The sequence below is a fragment of the Talpa europaea genome (assembly GCF_964194135.1).
Source record: "Talpa europaea genome assembly, chromosome: 6".
Classification (NCBI taxonomy): domain Eukaryota; kingdom Metazoa; phylum Chordata; class Mammalia; order Eulipotyphla; family Talpidae; genus Talpa; species Talpa europaea.
The window spans coordinates 40,149,537-40,170,646 of record NC_140072.1 but is presented as its reverse complement, the minus strand read 5'-3'; the positions used below and the strand labels follow the sequence as shown (position 1 = coordinate 40,170,646).

The window sequence follows — 21,110 nt, the reverse complement described above, 5'->3', positions numbered from 1 at the left end:
GAAAACAGTGCAGGTGGTACTAAGTGTTCACAAGTGACAATGTCAAGAGTGTTATGGTGGGTTTAATGCTGACAGCTATTCACTATCAATGGGAGTGGGCTTAGTTACTCATTCACTTATTTAACAATATTTATTTGTCGTCCACTTGGTGCCAGGCAATGAGGTTACCAAGAGGGCCCAGTCTCTTCTCCCAAGGACTGCCATGACTAGAGCACACTCATGGTTTGCCTGGTTTAAGTGTGGAGCCTGGACTAGAAGGCTACACCTAAGCTGCATCTTAAAGCTGTCCATCTCACTACTCCATCACCTACTATTTTTGGCCCATGTCCAGGTAGGTACAGAAACTGCAATTATGTACTGTTACAGTAAATTAACTCTGCTGTGGCATCCAATTATGAGATCAATGGCTTTGTCTCCCAAACACAGCATATATCTATTCAGGTGTTGTTCACCTCACCTGGGATGCTTCACACAGATTGGGTAAGTATCACCAAGGGCAGTGGGACCACATGTATGACAGATTAGAAATAGAACAGCAACAATAACCTGGTTCTTGACACAGATAGTTTGAGCAGCATTATATTCAAGGATGTACTGGCAGGGGAGATGGCGGAAGCTGTCCCAGGTATGGGGTTAGTTACAAGCACATGGTAAAGTCTACCCAACAGTTTCCAGTTTCACAGTTTACAATTATTAATACAGTCTGGATTTTAATAGTCATACCAAATCAATCTATTTTATCCTTGAGAGACAACCAGAGAACTGGCTAAAACACCCTCTTGCCCATATACCTTCTGAGACTATTCTGAGTTACTCAAGAAATATTTCCTGAATGTTTGACTCATCAAGAACTTTGCTAACTATTAACTCTTAGAACTTAAGAACAAGGTCTTTTTGCTGACTGTTGTTCTCCAAGCACTAGCACAAAGGCCTTATACGAAGGCACTCAATACAAATTTGTTGAGTGAATGGGTAAAAGAGGGTTGGAAAAGACATATAAGACAAAAGACCATCTAGTTAGTGAAAGTTTACAGTAAGAAATAAAAGCACAGGAGGCTAAGCAAGAGGACTGAGGAAGAAGAATGAAAACAGATCTGAGGGAAGAAGTTGACAAGCATGGAGGCCAGAGCTTTGAGCTGTGTATGTAAGGAAGCAGATGACAGGGAAGGAGATGGGAGAAAGAGGAGGAGATGAACAATGGAGAATTAAGAATTATGCCACTTGGTGCAGAGAGATGGTATCCGATGCCTCAGCGGGGAGAGGGCCCCACGCAGTGGTTAGGAAAAATGCTGGAAAGTCAGAAAAAGAGAGGACAAGTTAGAAGAAAACCTGTTTTGACAACACTTTCCAAATGCTTAGTCTCATAAATGAAACTGTTGGGATTCCACTCAAACATCAGTAGATGGCAATCTCTGAAGCTGTTAAAATGAACTAAAGTGAAGAACTCCAACGCCAGCTAGGAATTGCACTGAGGGTGTTCAGAGCACCAGAGAAACCATGAAAGAAGCAGGAGGAAGGCCACTGACAAGAAAAAAAATAAAAACACATAGGTAAATTGTATATGAAAATGAATGTATCAGGTGACACTGTTGGATAGCTTTAAGAAATGATTTGTTAGGTCACCAGATTAAAACTGAAAAAGAAATTATGGGCTACAATATTGAAATAGTTATTTTTTTATTTTTACATTTGAAATAGTTATCTAAAAATAAAAATGCCAGAATAGAGTTACACCCTCACTTTTCTGTATGAACACTTGTCACTTATACACATCCACAACAGGAGCACAACACTCCATTTAGCTAACACCTGCTGTGCACCAGGCATTTTGCAATCTTACTCCTGATGCTAGCGACCACTCTAGAGCCAAGGACTGTGAAGAGTGAGGGAGCTTTCTCAGCGAGCTGATGTGTGCTGGTCTGTGTCTCCATTTCTAGGTAACAACCAGAAACTTAGGGTCTTTCCCCGGTCCACATCCCTTTCTAGTACAGTCTACCTGGGTGGAGTGAGCTGCCACCGTGCCAGTGGTGAAACAACTGGAGAAGCCCCACATAAATTGGTACCGTTTCTTCTAATCCTCTTTGATACTAAAATTTGAAACAAATTTCATGAGCTACAGTAGTTGCTATTCCAGACAGTCCCTAACTTTCTAGCAATGTTTTAATTTTCTAACTAATTTATTTCATTAACTTTAACCCAAATATTCTTCCCTGGGGGAGTGGAAGACATCCACCCCAGAGCTGTGAGTGCTTTCTGCAGGGGAGTGACTCTTCAGGCCTGCCTGTGCAAATGTTAGACATAAAAGTTCAATCTGTATTACAAAGTCTGATCTCTGAGAGTGCCTTGCTTGTTGCAGGAGACATTTCTTTCCCTGGCTTATTTGGAAGACCCCATCCTACCTCCTTGAGGAGAGGGTCTGTGTCTGGATTGGAGGTCTCTGTGGTGGTGGAGGAGCTGTCGTCGTCAGCCAAGGAGTCCTTCAGCTCATCTTCCTGTGGCTTTCCCTTTCCTTTCTTTTCCTTTTCCTCTTGCTTCTTAGGTGGCTTCACCTTGCGCTGAAGAGGTTTTCCTTTCCCTGGGGGTGAAAACGAAAGTAAAATAACTTGCTTTTTAAGTAGCTCAGAAAACATAGCCATTAACAATTTCTTTTGAAGAGGGTGTACTCTTTTTCTGATTAATAAAGCTTTCTTTCTCAACTACTCTATGAAAGCTTTCTAAATCATTTTTTGCCTTTTTGATTATTTTCCCTGCAATGTTTTAAAGACTTTATTTTTTTAAGAGCTGTTTTAGGTTCACAGCAAAACTGAGGGGAAGGTACAAAAATATCCCATATACTTCCAGCCCCCACATATGCAGATTTCCTCATTATTAACACCTCTACGAAAGAGAAATACTTATTACAACTGATGAACTTTGGTTAGAATATTTTCAAAATTCAACTTCACTGAAGCATAATTTACAAACAAGATAGGTCCATCCTAGGTATAGTATTTAGTGAGTTTTGGCAAACTCAGTACTTTTGACAAATCTGTATGTCTACATTACAAAACTTTTTATATTCTAGAGGGTGATGTAGTTTTGAAAAGACACAGAAGTGAAAAGCAGAGATCCTTTCAAATCTGTTTGGCAATGGACCCAAAGGTGACAAAGGATGGCTGTTCCATAACTAGTTGGATGATCTTGGCCTTTCACCTGAAAGGTAGGCAAGACAAGAGTCTACAGGGTGGTAGAGCCCTGCAGAAAGCCCTCAGAAGAGTGTCACATAATGTTACAATAGGAAGGAGAGCAAAATAAAGCCACAGAAAGCCTGTTATTTAAAAATGGATGCTCCCAAGATAAAAGAGACTTAGCATTGTTTGCCAGGCAGCGTTCTATTTGCTGGGAAGATAGCAGTGAAGACCAACAACACAACCCTTGCCCTCACAGAGCTTATATTTCAGTTGAACTAAACAGCAGAGATATCCCTGGATCCCAGCAGCTCAAATGCACCTGCAAAATTATCTGAGTGAGCAGGCTGGGTAAAGTTACAGAAGCCGCCTAAGCCACAGTAACTTACACTGCACATGTCACTTAAAAATACATCCTTTTGAGAATGATGACTTAATACAACTTATTAAAAACTTGATTGTTTTATGATTACTGTTAATGGGCATCCGACTCAAACTTTGGCTGCTAGATCAGGGGTTGGCAAACTACAGCCTGTGGGCAAATCTGTTCTGTGGTCTATTTTATTTGACTTGTGAGCTAAAAATAACTTTTATATTTTTAAGTCACTAAAAAAAGAAAAAGGGAATATGCAATGGAGATAGTTTGTGGTACACAAAGCCTCAAATACTATTTGGCTCTTTAAGGAAAAAGTTTGCTGAGCTCTCTCTAGAAAAAGAATGAAAAAATAAATTTTGATTGATTTTCAGAAATGTCATTTCATCATTTATGTTCTTACTTATTCTAGGAGGTATTAGATATGGAACTATAACTGAAATATATGTCTCAAAATTTGAGAAGCTTTAGCAAAGATCAGCCAGTTGGTTTAATTCTAATAGTGCTCAACCTACCCTGAGTGGAGAGAGCTCATTTCCACCATGGCATGAGGGAAGGAGCTTGCTCTGGCCCCACAAGCCCTAGGGTTTTTCAGGTTCTGTGAGTTCAATAGTTCATGTGGAGAGTAATCTAAACTTTCCCACATGACCAACATCAATCCCCCACTCAATGAATTTTTCACCTGCAATTATACAATTTTAGGTTTCACGGGTGATAGGCACTATCTATATAAATAATCTGAACTTAGAAGAACCTAATACCTCCTTAGTAAATAATTAAGCACTGGAGGTAATATTTTTTAAACTGGACTCAAAATTTGAAGCAACAGATACTCAAATTAAAGCAAAGGAAACATTTAACAAACCAATAGATAAGTTGAAAACCTGGGGAAAACAGCTTGCTTCATAAAAGAGTAGTTTATACTTTTTACCTCCAAATCCCTTTTTTTTTTTAAGTTTTTTTTTTTTTTTTTAAAGATTTATTTATTTATTATTTATACAAGCACTGGATACAATCAGAAGTGCGGGAGGGTGAGAGAATTCACCACAGCCAGAGCAGGGAGCAGAATTGGCAGAAGGACAGAAGTACACTGCTGAGGGGAGCAGTGGGCGGCAGGAGAGGTCTGCGCGCCATGTGGGACCCTCCTCTGGTGGCCGGGGAGCAGCCGGGGATCGAACCGGTGCTGCAGAGGCTCCGGACAGCTTCGCAAGCCAGTGCTCAACCGCTGCGCCACCGGGGAGGCCTCCAAATCCCTTTTTTATTAGCTTTTAATGTGCTATGCTTGGATATCTGCTGTAGCACTTTAATGAATGTGACCTAAAAGGTTAACAATGATCTCATAACTGTCTAAGTCAGTTGGGCCGTGTCTCCAGTTCCAGGTAACAACCAACAGCTCAGGTCCATTCCCTGGGCCACATTCCCTACCAGGACAGTCTACCTGGGTAAGGAGCGAGCGGCTACTGAAGCCCATTGTGCCAGCAGTGATATGACAGGAGAAGCCCCATATAATGTACAGGACATTTCTTCTCATCCTCTTTGATACTAGAATTTGAAACAAACTTCATGAGCTAGAGTAGTTTCCCCATCCCTTGACTTGCACATGTTCTCCCTGTCTGTCAGGTCCTGCCTTATTCTGCGAATTCCACACAGCCAGGCATGTCCATCACTCTCCTGCCGAGACCTCTGTGACATTCTCATCTCCAAGTCTTTTTGCCAACACTGTCTTAATCCAACTACCCAGCTGCCACTCTTCGCTGTGGGCGGCAGAGTACAATGGAAGAAAATGGCACAGGTGCAAAAAAGTGCCAGTGACCCTCAACTGGGTCCCCAGTTTTGCCTGAGGGCCTGCTCTGTAAATCTACCTCATGTCCCATGGCTTCCCAGTCTAGAGAAATTTCAGTTATTTGGAATTTGACTGTTCCAGATTTCCACTATTTTCTGTTTCTATACTACCACTGCTCCCTTCAGCAGCTGACTGTTATTTTAGTTCAAACAAAAGCTCCCCTAATTCCCTCTACTGCCTCTTCATCTTTACCAATTCATCTGTATTGATGTGCTTGTGCATAGATGCCCCTTCCTTTATAATCTATGGAGCTGGGTCTCATCCTACCTCACCTCCTTGGAATTGGTTTTACCAATTACCTTCTCCCCTTTTTGGAGGAGGCATGAGTATAGTTACCCTTGAGGGTTAGAATCAGGTTTGGCCTGTCTCCCATATAATCCTCATGGAAACTTTCTTAGTCTGGATTTCTTCCTCTTTGGACACCCAGGGCCAGAGCAACACCAGTGACCAGGGTGCATTAGGCACACACATTCCTGTGTTAAAAGTTTTGATCTATATCACTGCTCTTAGCAATACTGGCTTTTTTGTTCTTGGCTCATAGACATTTTCAAGTACCATGTTCCCAACATTTTTAAATTAAAAATAATTAAACACATAATATATGTATCCCTTTTTCTCATTTGCAATTAAAGTATAGTGAAACTGCAGGATAAAGAGCAAATGTTCCCTTTTGTTCATTTGCCCCTGCACATACACAAAATGTGGCCACTGTTAATGGCCTGATGTAAAAGTTTCTGAGTCACAGTAACCTGATTTTCAGTCCCATCATATTGCTGACATTACTCTTGCCAAGATCAAGTGGTATCTAACAGCCAGGCTTTGTGGAGCTCTACTGTATCTTTGCTTCTTCTGGACTTGCTGGGATTATACCAACCACACCTACTATTTATTTCCTGTCCTGCTAGCCTGCCTTCAGGATTCTTTCTTGTTACCAGCTTTGCCCTCAGGATTCTCTCTCTAGCCCTCTGCTTGTCCCATTTCTCACTGTCAAGATCAAGTTCCAAGCAGACGTTTCTGCAGGGATCCTTCACAGCCATCTTCAACTCAGCAGGCTAAAGATGTCATGTACTAGTTCCTGTCCTAATAATAATCACCACAGCAGCAGCTATATCCTACAATGTAGGTAGTAGGTATCCTCCCTGCTGAAGATAAAAAATGGAGACTCACAGACGTCATTTTCTCAAAGTCACACAAAGTTGTTAAAGAGCAGAGCCAGGATGTGATTTGGGTCTGCCTGGTGGTAGAGCTTGGCCTTGTGATTCCTACCACTCTACTTTTCCAGACTCTACATAAAGCTGCCCCTCAGACTGCAAAATCCAGAAATGAGAAGGTTACAGACAGCATTGTTTCTTCAGTTGATGCACATACTGAGAAATGACTATACCAGGTTCAGAGTTTTAAACCTAAATCCAGCAATGGCCTCTGTTCAGCCCCTAGGATTCACATGCTATGGGGGAGAAACCACAAAAGTACAGAATCTAATTACTATCCAGGCACTGGTGGTAGGCCAGTCATAAACAGAGGGCAATTCTGGGTGCCACTTTTCATGAGGAAAAGTGATTGAAGGGATGACTATATGGGCTGCAAGTCATCCAACTTAGAGGGGAAAAGATTTAGGGAGATCACTTTTTTGAAGAGTTTGAATAGTCTTCAAAAGTAGAAGTTACATAATCTCCACTGTAAGGACTTTTTAGTTTGAGATATCGTGGGTGTAGAGAACAGGGTGCTTCTAAAAAGAGAAGGTTCATATTTAATGTAAACACAATGACTATTTGCAGGGGCCGTGGGGGTAAGCTTTAGAGAGATCATAAAGGTTCTGTTCAGTTAAAAGCCTATAATCTTATGATAAGGCACTATTTTGCAACCCTGAGATTAATGCCCACCATTAAAGGACATTTAAAAGATTATTTTCTTTATGTACATTATACTTCAATAAATCTACTTGTTGATGAAAAATATTCTGGCTCCTTCATTCTTTTCAAGCAGCAGCAGTGGGAAGGGTAACAAGTAGTAGGGCTACTCCTGTGAAGTTTGTAATCACTGTCTCCTCGTGGACTCAAAAATCACTAATAATGTGGTACCCGTGCTCCATCCTTAAATGTCTTTTAGTAGGTTGACTCTATGACTGCTGTGAAAATTAGGAAATATTTTTAAATTAAAAAATTTATGTTCTAGATGAATGACCCTAAAAGTGAAAATGGACCTATCACACGGATGTCAGAGGACTACCTGAGACACAGGTACTGAGGTGTTCAATGGCTGCCAATCTCTTTCTTTGTGATAAGGATAATATACATAATATGTATAAAAAAGCATTATTTTATTCATGCTTTCAATATGGGAAAAACAATAAATTGATCTAATAAAAAAACTAAGCATTCTTTTAATATTACAATAAAAATTACTCTAAAATATGCAAACTCTACTAATGAGTTAACAAAAAAAGATTCCTGTGGATAAAGTTAAATAATAAGCAAACATTACTGGGTATTTGTTTTGCAAATCCAAAATGCTAAGTAAATATAAGCCTAAGAGGACTCCGTATAACTAGTCTATTACTGGGACTTAGAAATTCTCTAACAGAAAACTCCTGGACCATGGGAAATCAGGTTTCTTCTGGTGTTTTAGGGCTGCCAATTTCTCTGCTTCCTGTGTAAACCAAAGTCCTTGGGCACATCAGTGGGGAGGCGCGTGGACAGACTTAAAGTAACATACATTAGCTCAGTTGTCACAGGAAGGAAGATGCGAACAAAGCTCAGGTTGTATAGCGATTAAATGCAATACATTTACTGTTTTTTAATTTTTATTTTGGAAGTTCCAAATTAGCCTACCTATGTATGTGTGGTATGCAAGTACTTCTAAGATGGCTCTCTGTGATCCTTACTTGGTATTTATGCTAGATTATAGCCTGGACCACACTTCAAATGAGTAGAACACTGCAAAAGTAATGGCATATCACTTCCAAGATTAGGTCATAGACTGTATCTTTTATCCTGCTAACCTTTTCTCTCTTGCTTTTTTGTTTGCTTGCTCTGGTGAAACCAACTGCTGTGAGCTGCCCTATGGAGAGGACCTATGGCAGGTTGCTGGCCATAGCCAGCAAGGAACTGAGATACTCAGTCCAATGGGCCTGAAGAACGGAATCCTGTCTCAACTGAATTCCAAGTGAGCTTGGAAGCAGATTCAGTTTCAGGTGAACCATAAGATGACTGCAGCGGTGGACAACACCTTGACTTCTGCATTGTAAGACACAGAAAACCCAGCTGAGCAATACCTAGATGCCTGATCCTCAGAGACTAAGAGAGCAAATGGTGGTGCTTTAAGGCACTAGTTTTCAGGGTAATTTGTTACTAAGAAATAAATTATACAATATGCAGAACTCTAAAGCAGGGGTCAGTAAAGTATTTCTGTAAAGGCCAGATAAGTATTTTCAGGTTTGTACATCTGATGGGGTCTATTGCAAGTACTCAACTCTGCTGCTGTAGCAAGAAAGCAGCCATAGATAACATGTAAAGGAATGTGCCTGGCTGGCTTCTAATAAAACTTATTTTATATATTTTTTACATCATTTTTCATTTTCGCACAATGTATGCATTTTCATCTTGGTTATAGTCCCCATACAATTCCCACCCCACCTTGTTTTGATCCTACTCCCTCCTCCCCCCCTCTCTGTAGTATGCCTCTGTTTTACAGTTGCTTGTTGATTTTGATTTTTACTTTATTATAATTAGTCTTTTTCCTGGTCCCTTATTTAGGTTTTCTAAAGTCCTGCTATGAGTGAGACCATCCGGTATTTTCCTAGGTATTTACCCAAAGGACACAGAAACATTAATTCAAAAGGGCACCTGCACCCCTATGTTTATAGCAACACTATTTACAATGGCTAAGCTATGGAAACAACCCAAATGCCCAAAAATAGATGACTGGATCAAGAAGATGTGGTACATATACTCAATGGAATATTACTCAGCAATCAAAAAAGATAAACTCATGTAATTTGCAGCAACATGGATGGAGCTGGAAGGGATCATGCTCAGTGAAATAAGCCAGAAAGAAAAAGAAAAATACTAATAAAACTTTCTTTTTATAAGAATAGGCAGTGATTTGGCCTTCTGGCTGTATTGTGCCAACCCCTGCTCTAAAGTACAGGCTGTGCAGGAAATCTTATTTTTGAGTTAAAAGGCAGATGATATCCATTTACCAGTATGTATTTTAAAAAATAAATAAAAAAAAAAGCTCAACAGGTCAAAATAACTCAATAATCAAAGCCAGTTAAAGGGAAAACAGTAAATATCCAATAAATTTCTGAGTCTGGTAAGTAATCTAAGAAATACAAGCATCTTTTTGAACAAATGGAAACTTCTATTTGCATTTTGATATAGAAAAGTTGAAGTCATACTGGAGATAAATCTGAGCCAAAGGAACACTTATTAAACTAGTTGTTTACCACAACTACAATCACAATAGCTCCTTAAATATGCACTGGCTTTCCTCCCACACACATGCCATTCTGACAGAATACATGATTACCTTTGCTCTTTGACAATGGCGATGGCGGCTGCTCTGTAAACACTTCTAGGGGTGGGGAGTCATGGTGGTCGAAGTCTTTGTCCATGGCTTCTATGAGACTGGTGATATCTGAGTCCTCTGAGCTGTGCCTTGTGCTGCTGACACGTTCTGGGTGGGAAGGGTGTGTGAGGGGGGCGGGTGACAGCCTTTCTGGCTGTGGCTCCTGGTGCTGAGGCACTGGCGGTGGCGGTGGAGGTGGAGAGTGCTGTTCCAGCGGGCTGTGGACATGGTGCTGGCTGCCATGCTGGTTCTGCTTTGCTCCTTTGGACTTTCTGCCTGCTGCATGGCCCTGGGCCACTGCATTTGAATCTAAGAGAATGGGGCTTGCTTTGCTAGCAGATTGTGCAGAAGTCCTGCTAGAAGTACTTGTACTGTTTTTCACTCTGATGCTTTCAGTGTCAGCTGAGTTTCTATTGCTGTGGCTGCTGTGTGGGTGGACTGATGGGCCACACTGTTTATGACTCCCTACATTGGTTCGGGATGATGAGCCGCCTGTTCCACAGAACCCCCTACTGTGACTGGGGTCACAGCTGAGTGTGTTCAAGCTAAAAAAAAAAAAAAGACCAATTGCACATCAGTAAAAAGAAACCTACATAAATCTAAGATTAAAATGTTTTATTTCATTAGTACAGCTACCCCTATGTAAACTACTTTAAGGATAAAACAAGATATAGGGATATTCTTCATAACTCTGTAATGTATATTCTATCTGAAAATTTAGGAATTGAATCAGTGATCTAACAAGAATATTTTAACTATAACAATATAAGAACAACACAATTTCTTCTATAAGTTCTTAGAAACTGAGAGCTACATACAGAGCATTATAAGTAATTAGAATTAAGAAATTTTTTCCCCTGACCAAAGATGAAAAGAGTATATTTTTTCTTTTAATTATACCAGTCAAATCTATGTATACTAGAAGATTTATTTCCAGCATATGAACATACTTTCCTTCAGATGAAATACCAACGATTCTCCTGAGATCAAATGGTCTTCCCACATCAAAGGGTGGGTTCGAGGCCTCAAAGGATAGTCGCCTTCGAAATGGCTCCCAAATTCCTTGAGCTTCTAAATAGGCTGTTCCAATTACCAAAAGAAATAGTGCACTGCAGGAGATTGGAGAATTGGGATTCGTTTGTTAGTGCAAGAGTAATAAAATTTGATGTCAAAAGCAGAGTTTTATGGTAAGTACCATATGATATAAAATTACAAAGATTCCTGTGATAATTTTAGTGGACAAGGTGAAAACAAAGAATTATGGATAAAATTCTGCCTGTCAATTTGTACTAAATGCCAACTTACATGGTGGAAATAATTATTTCTATCAAAATAGACACTTGTAAGATACTCCTCCCATTACCAAGAGAAGCATTTATCTTTTTTAGTTTTAACTTTGTAAGTCAACTTTTTCCCCTTAAAGGATGTATGGGGTACTGTAAATTGATTTAGAATATATGTGGTTCATAGAACACATAAAGAACTACATTGAAAAGAAGTGATTAGGATGCTGAGGATTTAAGAAGTACTACTAGCAGGTTTCATGTTGCTTAGGTGCTATTCAAGAAGAACAAGTATAGTAGGTCCTCCAATAAGGTCATTTTATTACAATGTTTTTTTATTACAATGTCCAACTAATGCTAAAAAAAAAAGATGGACTGGGTTTTCTGATATGCTGTTTTGCCTAAAGTTGCAGTTTCTAACTTAATGTAACTTTACCTGTAAACTATTAATATGAGTGCTTTTTTTCTTTTATGAAATCAACAGTGTACTTAATTAGTTTAATAAATTTCAAAGGAGACAATACTTGTTAGAATCCAAGAAAGGTTCAATTCTGACTGCTCCCACCAGTACATATAAGCTTGACTAAGGCATAGAGGTCTGTTTTGTTCTTTAGCAGATCCCCAGCACTCAGAACAGTGACGGGCACACAGTGGACACTTGATAAACAATGTCAAGTGAGGCCTGAATTCCAACCTTGAAAGAAAACACAAGTACCTCATTATTCCTGAGATGATGATATATAGAGCCAGTTCCCAATTGGGTCTGGGTAGGGCTTCTGCACACGTTGCTAACATATGGTATGGAAGGGATGCATTCAAAACAAATACAAATTCAGAACCACTGGTTGTTATAAACTTCAATTCACGAATAATTCTAGAAGCGGTGAAATCAGGAGTAAACCTAAAATAGAATGACAATAAAACTAAGTTTTAAAAAGGTATCACAAACAGGCTAAGTGCAATACCAGTCCCACAGGCCTTTGGAACATATAATAGAATTTCAGATTTTGATACTTTTGCTCAACTTCCTCATTTTAAGATGGAGAAAGCATTGTCCATGAGGTTAATAACAAAAAGAATTAAATTCTGTGGATAACTGGAGTTATTCCCTTAATAGTAATTCAGGTCTCTGAGCTTCTTTCCTTTCTCCTCTTTTTCGAAATCCATGCTCCTCTCCCACAACAGATTCCCAATAATGTTTTTTCAAAAACAACCGTCCTAACTCTAATGAGCTTTACTTTCTTTCCTATTGTACTGCTGTGCGCCCTAGTTATTTTACTTTTATTTTTTGTTAACTGTGTGGTCTCAGCCAGAGAATCTGCTCCTTGAGGTGCATTGTAACTTTAGGTGCAAAGTGTTATGCCTTACATTGAGTAATGGAGCTATCTGTTAAGTCAATATCCACTGAAGATCATGGAATTAGCAGTCAATTAAGGAGACAGAGGTTATATTTAAAACTTGAACTTTACAACATAGGTCATCAATTAAATGTTATGTTATGCTGCAATTATTGCCCTTATAGGCATTAAAATTGCCTTCTGGCCAAAATATTACACATTCTTGATACAAGTCTGCCGTGCTGCTGAAACTGAATTTACAGTTTATTTCCTAATACTTTGTGCTTTGACATAACCCTGAAAATAATTATGAAAATTGTTTCTAACATTATTTGATCTACTCTGGAGACAGAGGGAGTTTTACAGATTTGAAAACAAAGATATGAACAAATAAAGATTAAGTGAAAAAAATACATTTGTGGATAAAGACCTTTTTTGAGGGTGAGTATGAAAACATATCTTAATACAGAGTTTAAAGAACTCTAATCTGAAAATGTTAATGAGAAATGAGTGCTCCAGTATATAGTGTAGAAAATACTTACAATATGATTATGTCTTTTGAGGCGTTGGCGCTTAGTGCAAACTCTTGACAATTAACGACTTTAAAGCCATATCCCTCACATGAGTATCCACTGACTTCAATGGTTTCTATGTGAATTTGAAGTTGTCCTGTATTCTCTACTTTAAATGTTCTTTTCAATGTGAAATTTGGTTCTCTTAGTTTCAAACCTGAAGGAAAAAATTCAGGAGTGAGTATAAATTTTGCTATCATATTCTCCACGTCCAAATGAGTAATACATTCTTTATGAATTACTACAGGCCAGAGATTATAACTACTTTGTCATGCCAAAGACATGACCTATTACCCAGATTTCACTGGAAAGTACTCTAGGAAGTATACTTTCTGTGTTATTTTAGATGGCAAACAATTATAATTTATTTTTCATACTCAGAGTAAATCACCTAGGACAAGCAATGAATATTGATACTTTCAGTCTTTAAGATCCAACTTAAATAAACATGAAAACAAATTAGGATGTTTTCTTAAAATCTTAATTATTCATTAATATACACATGTACACATACAGAAACACCATTTTTGTTTCTGGAATTATTTATTGCTGGAAGTTAATGCTGAAATTTATATTCTTGGAACTGTCAGGGATACTTACTATCTGTACAATCTTTTAATAATGCTTCTGTGATTTTAAAGCGTAGGGAACTTCCTGGACCCGGAAGCTTGCCTGCTACCCTCAAGTTTTCAGTTGTTCCTTGTCCTTGGACCATCACAGTATCCATCACGGTCAGGTTATTTCTATGCAAGAACAAAAATTAACATATTTTTCTTCCACTACATTTGCACAATCTTTTGCTCTATAATTTTTACTTTTTTTAAAAAATAAAAATAATTCCACATCACCATCACATTTGATAATAACACAAGGGTAATCAAAACAATATGATAAATGTTTTAGAATTGTACTCCCCATAAAGGACATCTAAAAAGAAACTGTATTACGCTTTCAAAAATTTTTAATTGATCACTTCTAGCTGAAGACACTTTGGAGCAGAATATTATTAACCCCTTTATCATGTTCCAACCCAGTTGTTTTCTTGACTTTGTTTTAGGATGAATTTCTTCTGCATCATTTAATCTGAGGTTCATATACTCATCAAAACCAATGGTACAGCCTTCTACTCACAAATTCACCTGCTCGTAAGGTCACACCTGAATCTGAGATTTTGCAAGTATCTGAAGATAAGGTTGATGGGTTGCACTATTACCCTCTGCACTTTTTTGGTCCTGGCTATAGCACACCAAAGTGGATATTCACAAAGACCATACTAACCTTTACTGTTATTTTATAAACCATACAGACATTAATATACTATATTCAAGAATGAAAAAGTTATACTTTAAGATTTTAAAAATACACTGAAATGAGCAAGAGGTTTTCAATTTTAAAAGTCACACATGGTACGGCAAGAAATTACTCAGGTTTTTAAAATACAGAAGTCACAAAGGTAAATGTCATCAGGCATGGTATATGCGTGTTTTGAACAAAGGGAACATCCTATTTCATAAACGCAATATGCAAACTCATGATGGAATACATGAAGTAAGGATGTCTATGTAAGGATTAAATCAACATACACTTAAATCACAGAACATACCTGATTATGATTAGTGAAGAAACAGTTCTGTTGTGAACTGGAGTAAACTTTACTTTGACAGATTTCTTTTCTCCAGGTTTTAAAATTAGGTTTAAAATTAAATGGCGTGAGAGGCCCTCTGTAAATCCTGTTGAACTTTGTAGTGGATGAGCCTTGAGTCATTGGATAAACAAATTAGAGTCACTAATACATTCTCTGGAAATTTTTTTTCCCTTCTACAGCTCAGTAGTTTCTTAAACTGAATATGTGAGCAGTTTTATTCCTCATTATTTACATACTGGTTAGTTGGCAAGTTGAACCAGGGGACTAATGATGACATTTCATTTCTGCATTAAGTCCCAAAAGGGCCTTTGCTCCTCAGGGCACCAAAGTCTTGTAGCAGGCATTTGTTTTTGTATGCAGATCATTTCACTTTCAACTTTTTAAATTTTGAATTATAATATACATACAGAAAAGAACACAAATCTAGAAGTGCTCAATGTTTTAGCACAATGGCTACCTAACCCACATAATCAAAGTCCTGATGCTGTTCTGGCTTTCAGTTATTTTTCGCTCCTCTCCTCTCAAGAGTATCAATTGGAGGGTTTTAAGATCTCAGTTATGAAGATCTCAGTTATGATTATTTTCATTTATAAAAATATTTCCAATTTATTCTGAAAGCTAAGCACAAAATTATTATTTCATAAATACTTAATTTTAAAGTCAAGGAATGGCTGTTTAATAACAAAAACATGCGTACAAAAATGAACAATGAAGTAAAACATATATAAATAAATTTAAAAAAAAAACCAAAATGTGACTTCTTGACGATTACAGATGAGATTAAAAAAATCTGCATTTTTATTATAAAAAATCAATAGCTCACAAATAAGGATACAGTGTTTGTATTCTTAAGCAACATTTGGCTCTAAAAACCCCTATTATAGCTATACTATAACCAGTATGGTTCTGGTAACATATGGAAGGAGAATGGGTTTTGTGTGATTTTCTACTCCAGTTGGCATAATTAGGTTTAATATACACAGATCTCTTTGCATTAGCCTGATCCTACAAACAAAACTTATAGTTACTAAACTATGAAGCAAAAGACTTTTTACCTTTCCATACTGAGGCAACTTTTTGTTCCTGCCTCTAAAATTTTTCTGTCAGTGTCTACCAGGACAACAGAATGTTCTGATTGCTCCAAAATGTTTGGTAAATAAGTTTCCTTTTAAAAAAACATTTGAGTAATTTATGGATACATTACATATATCTTTCCCACAAACACTAGCTGATTTAAACTCTGAAGTGGGCAATACTTTAGGCAGCCATGATACTTCAGGGATACTATTAAATGACTTCAGTATTCTCAATAATTTTATAGGGATGGTACTCAGAGTGACCCTGGAACTCTTGGGAATCTCAGAGATCTTTTAAGGGTATCTGTAGGGTCAAATTATTTATATACACTGACAGACGCTATTTGCCTCCCTCACTGTGTTGACATTTGCACTGATGGTGAGCAAAAGCAATGGAAGAGTAAAACTGCTGACCCTTTAGCATGGAGGGGGCAGTGGTATCACACTTTCCTAGTAGCTACTGTCTTCTTCACTAGTATTTGTATATTTTTTTGTTTGTTTTTTATTTTTTTTTAAGATTTTATTTATTTATTTATACAAGCACTGGGTACAGTCAGAAGCGTGGGAGGGTGAGAGAATTCACCAGAGCCAGAGCGGGGAGCAGAACAGGCAGACTGATGAAACATGCTGCTGAGGGGAGCAGTGGGTGACAGGAGAGGTCTGCTTGCCATGTGGGACCCTCGCCGGCGGCCGGGGATCGAACTGGCACTGCAGAGCCTGCGGGCAGGTTCGCAGTCCACCACTCAACCACTGCGCCACCAGGGGAGGCCCCACTAGTATTTGTATTTTAAAATAATGTCCTTGATCAGGTAGTAATAAATATTCATATTAAATTTCAACCCTTCAGCACATCACTTTAATATTCTGCATGAGAAACGGGAAACATGCAAACGCACTCCTGCTGGATACTGAACCACCTACCATGTTGTCTTGAAAAGTTGACATTTGAGATGAAAACTAAACTAGGGGCTTTTCTCATGGAATATTATCTCTATTGGTGTTCCTGACAATTTAAATGACAATCTGGTTATTCAAATGGGAGTTAGTTGGTATACATTTTCACAAAAAATGAAGTGGATATGTATCTTTAAGGAAAACTACTTAAGTATTGTTGTTAATGATAAAATTTGAGTGTTTGAGTAAAATCTGGAATTTTTGAAAACTTCTAATTGCCCATGAGCTTGACAGCTTCCTAGTAAAGAACTACCTAATGATATTGGTAGTTATATTAATGAAATTGATTTAGATATTGCAGAATGAATTGTGTCAACACGTGGAAGCTCTGAATATCTCATTGAACCAATATTTTCCAAATGACTGATGTGTGGTGCTATAGATAATAAAATGGCAATTAAGATATTCCTTTTTTCTACTCCATGTCTGTATCAGGTCATATCAAATATTTATCACATACTCCAACCAAACAGTATTCATAGAAATTAAATACAGAAGCAGATATTAAATCTGAGTATTAAGTTGGAGCATCATTACAAAGATTTGATAAAACAATCTACTCACTGTCTTGCAAAAAAAATTATTCTTTGCAAAATACTTTTCATTTGTATCTTATCTATGTTAAATGGCTTTATTATTTTGGGGGGGGTTATTATTTTTATTTTAAGTAAATTAAATGAATATTTTAGAGACCTCTGAGTTTAATGTAAATATCGATAGCTGTAACTCACATGAACAAAAACCTCTCTGGAATCCTTAATAATTTTTAAGATTATAAGGGAGCTCTGAGACCAAATATTTTGAGAATCACTGTTTTATAGCACTGTAGAAAACTATGATAAAATTTATCCTAAGCTTAACTGTAAGACCTTGTCCAAAATTTCTTTTTTAAAATAAACATCTGAGGTCTAGTGTATTCTAATTTTCATTTTTGTCTCTCATAGTGCCTATATCTTCAGTGTTTTTTATCTTAATATCACTAAAGTATTTGTATTTGAAAAGACAGAAAATGTGATTATTAGCTCATTTACTTCTTCTTTTTTTTTTTTTTGTATAGAGGCATGCTTTATTTATTTGTTTTGCTGGTCTGTTTGTTTGTTTTGTTTATACATGCACTGGGTACAGTCAGAAGCACGGGAGGGTGAGAGAATTCACCAGAGCCAGAGCGGGGAGCAGAGCAGGCAGAAGGACCGAAGTACACTGCTGAGGGGAGCAGCGGGCGGCAGGAGAGGTCTGCGCGCCATGTGGGACCCTCCTCTGGTGGCCGGGGAGCAGCCGGGGATCGAACCGGCGCCGCAGAGGCCGCGGGCAGCTTCGCAACCCAGCGCTCAACCGCTGCGCCACCGGGGAGGCCCTCATTTACTTCTTATGTATATTTCCTTCCTTATAAAAGCAGAATGAAGGGCGTGTCTGGTTACTGAGCTTTTAATCTTTTATTGAGTCATTTGGAGTGTAGATAACCTTGAGATTATTAGCATTTAATGGCATTTAATGGTTGGGAAAAGTAAAGTACAAATAGATTCCAAGAGGAGGGCACAAGACTAGGAGATAGAACTGTCTAAATTTCAGTCCAGTGTTCTATCCACCACTGGGCAGAAAAAAACTACAACACTGAAAATCACTTTCTTATACAAGATTGACTTAAAGACAGACTTACAAAAAACTATTCCATAAAACATGCCAGCCATGGGAAAGAACACAAATGTTTCAAGAACTATAAAACATCTGCTTTGACAGTAATTAATGATTCATAATCAGCAATGACCAGGTGGGAGGATGGTATGGGCAAGGATACTGGAAATGGAGAGAATTAGACTTGAATTTCTTCTGCCAGCTATCACAAATATGAACTTGGGAAAATTACTTCCTCTTTCTGAAGTGTTTTTCCCACTAACAGAAAGGAAACAGTTATCTCTTAGGGTGGTTAATCATTATTCAGCCTTGTTGCTGTAATGATTACATGAAATTATAAATGTGAATATCCCTGGCATAATGCTGACAGATAATAGGTGCTCACGAAATAATGGTTCTTTATTACAGCCTGAATTACTGAACACCTTCCTATTGCCTTTCTTTCTTAGCTTAGTTAGCTATAAGCTGGCTTATTTAGTTAACATTCATTGAGAACTTCCTCTATACTAAGGAACCATTCTAAGGGCTTCCAAGTGATTTGTTTAAGGTGTTCAACAGTGTTGTAAAACACACATTATTAACTTCATATTCAAGAGGAGGTTAAAGTTTAGAAAGATTTATTTACTTGGTCAAGGTGATAACTTTAGAAGATACAAAGCTATGATTACTGTGGGAGCCAACCTCCTTTGTTTTATACTCAGCAAAGACCCTACAACAAGGAGAGGAAGGAGGTAACAATTAATTGTTCTCACTTAAAGTAGTTCAAATGATAGAGGATTAACTAGATTCCTAGTCTCATTCATTCAACACTTTTCATATTACTAATACAGGAAGGAAATAAGATAGTTAGAATACAAGCCCTCAAGGAGTTTATGTTCAGATTTGGAAAACAAGGTATCATATATTAAAAAAGGAAACAAAAACCAAAGAAAACATGGATGTAAATGAAGTCATGTAAATTCAAGACAGCCTAACTAGTGAAGGCTTCACGGTGAGTAGGATTAGCATGAGGAGTATTTTTAGGATGTGGCTGGGCAGCAGGAAGGGCACTAAGACCAAGACTTGGGCAAGTTTGCAAGAGGCTTTATTCTGATTGTGAGTTTACTGATTGATACATACCCTATATACTAAAACCTTATATAGTAATGAGTGGTCAGTGGCTGCTCAGACTGGCCTGTGTGATAGAGAATATTTTGTTTCTAGAACAAACCAGCTTATGTAGACATTAATTACTTCAAGAATATATGCTGAATGAAAATTATGCATGATATTGTGTTAAGTATGAATATAGTAGGCTAAGGGGCTAGTATTCACAGAACTTATAATTTTATTAGAAAATACCAAAAATAAAAATTTAAATAATGAAGCTCAATATTTTGAGGCTTAATAGAAATAAATTATGTATTAGTATGTATATTTCATATGTATATTATATACACATCTAAAATCCTGGATTTTTTATCTTCTAATAATTGCAATGCTCTAACTTTTTCGGTAACTTGCCCTTCCGTCAAATTTAAGGGCAGTCAATAGTTTTCTTTCACATTTGCAATGATCATATTATAGAATTATTTCTTTGGAAAAGTATGAAGTTTGAATACTTACAGTGTTTCTGAAGACTTGGAATTCTAGTGTTTTTAGATCTATCTTTGCCATCTTACTCAAGTTAAACCTAAAATAAAAAATGTAAATATATTTCTTTGTAAGTAGCATCATAATTAAAGGGGTTATAGAGTAATTTATTGAATTTGTGCTTTGTTTGCAGATTAATATTTGGCAATTTTACCAGATTAATGGACTGCAAAAATTGAAGATCCCAATCGAAAACATTTATATTTTGTTCATTTTCTAACACTAAAATATTTGAAAGGGTATACTTGCTTTCTCTTTATAATTTTTTAGGTAAAAGTCCCACATTACTTTCTCTTGTCTTAATCCAAAAGCTTTTCTGGATGTTATCTTGCTTAACAAAGTATCAATTCTCTCTCCAGAACTTTCTTTCCATTTTAATTACAGTTTCAGAATTTATCTAAGCCAAATTTATTATTTTAAGATCCACAATAAGGTTTTAATGTGCAAAATAGTAATTCAGTGCTAACATGGGAACATCTTGATTATCTAAAGTAATACTTACCTTGATAATAACTTATCTACAAAGACTGAAGGGTTGGAATATAAAGCCAGAGGAATAAATTGAACATAGATAGGAACATCTGCAGGATTTTCTAGAGTAATCTCTTCTTCCTTCAACAAAATGACAAAATAATAAATGAAGGCTTTCCACAGTTAAAGAGTAGATACTTAGTAACTCTATAATGTATTTTCAAGAAAAACCCAAACTGATGTTACTTGGAATACTTACTGAAGAGCAGTTTGTGTTAGTAAGTGGGAATTTCAAGTGCCGGGGCGAGCTGAGTATGGAGGGCCAGGAGAGCTCAGCAGTGATTTTTGACAATATATTTTTTTGAAGGTCTGTATTTACTTCAAATATAGCACTCAATCTGGAAAAACAATTTGTAAGTCATTACCAACACGAAATATTTCAGTGTTCTGAACATAACACATTAATTAATAGGTTGTGTACTTGAGAAATTTTATTCTGGCCCTGAATAAACAGAGATATATCTGCTTTACTATTTTACTATGCTTTTGATAGAGG

At 37.3% G+C, this 21,110-nt stretch overlaps 1 protein-coding gene across 1 annotated transcript in view; it reads right to left on the bottom strand.

Moving 5' to 3' along the window:
- Positions 1-21,110, bottom strand: part of TMEM131 (transmembrane protein 131) — a gene marked incomplete at both ends in the record, with an annotated part of 137,563 nt that overhangs the window by 16,560 nt on the left and 99,893 nt on the right. The window contains 10 exons of the mRNA XM_084235665.1: positions 2,400-2,575; positions 9,914-10,497; positions 10,903-11,061; positions 11,951-12,136; positions 13,115-13,301; positions 13,745-13,887; positions 14,748-14,899; positions 20,057-20,123; positions 20,586-20,695; positions 20,814-20,952. Of these exons, the coding sequence (XP_084091791.1) occupies positions 2,400-2,575; positions 9,914-10,497; positions 10,903-11,061; positions 11,951-12,136; positions 13,115-13,301; positions 13,745-13,887; positions 14,748-14,899; positions 20,057-20,123; positions 20,586-20,695; positions 20,814-20,952 (1,903 nt within the window). The remainder of the gene's footprint in view (positions 1-2,399; positions 2,576-9,913; positions 10,498-10,902; positions 11,062-11,950; positions 12,137-13,114; positions 13,302-13,744; positions 13,888-14,747; positions 14,900-20,056; positions 20,124-20,585; positions 20,696-20,813; positions 20,953-21,110) is intronic.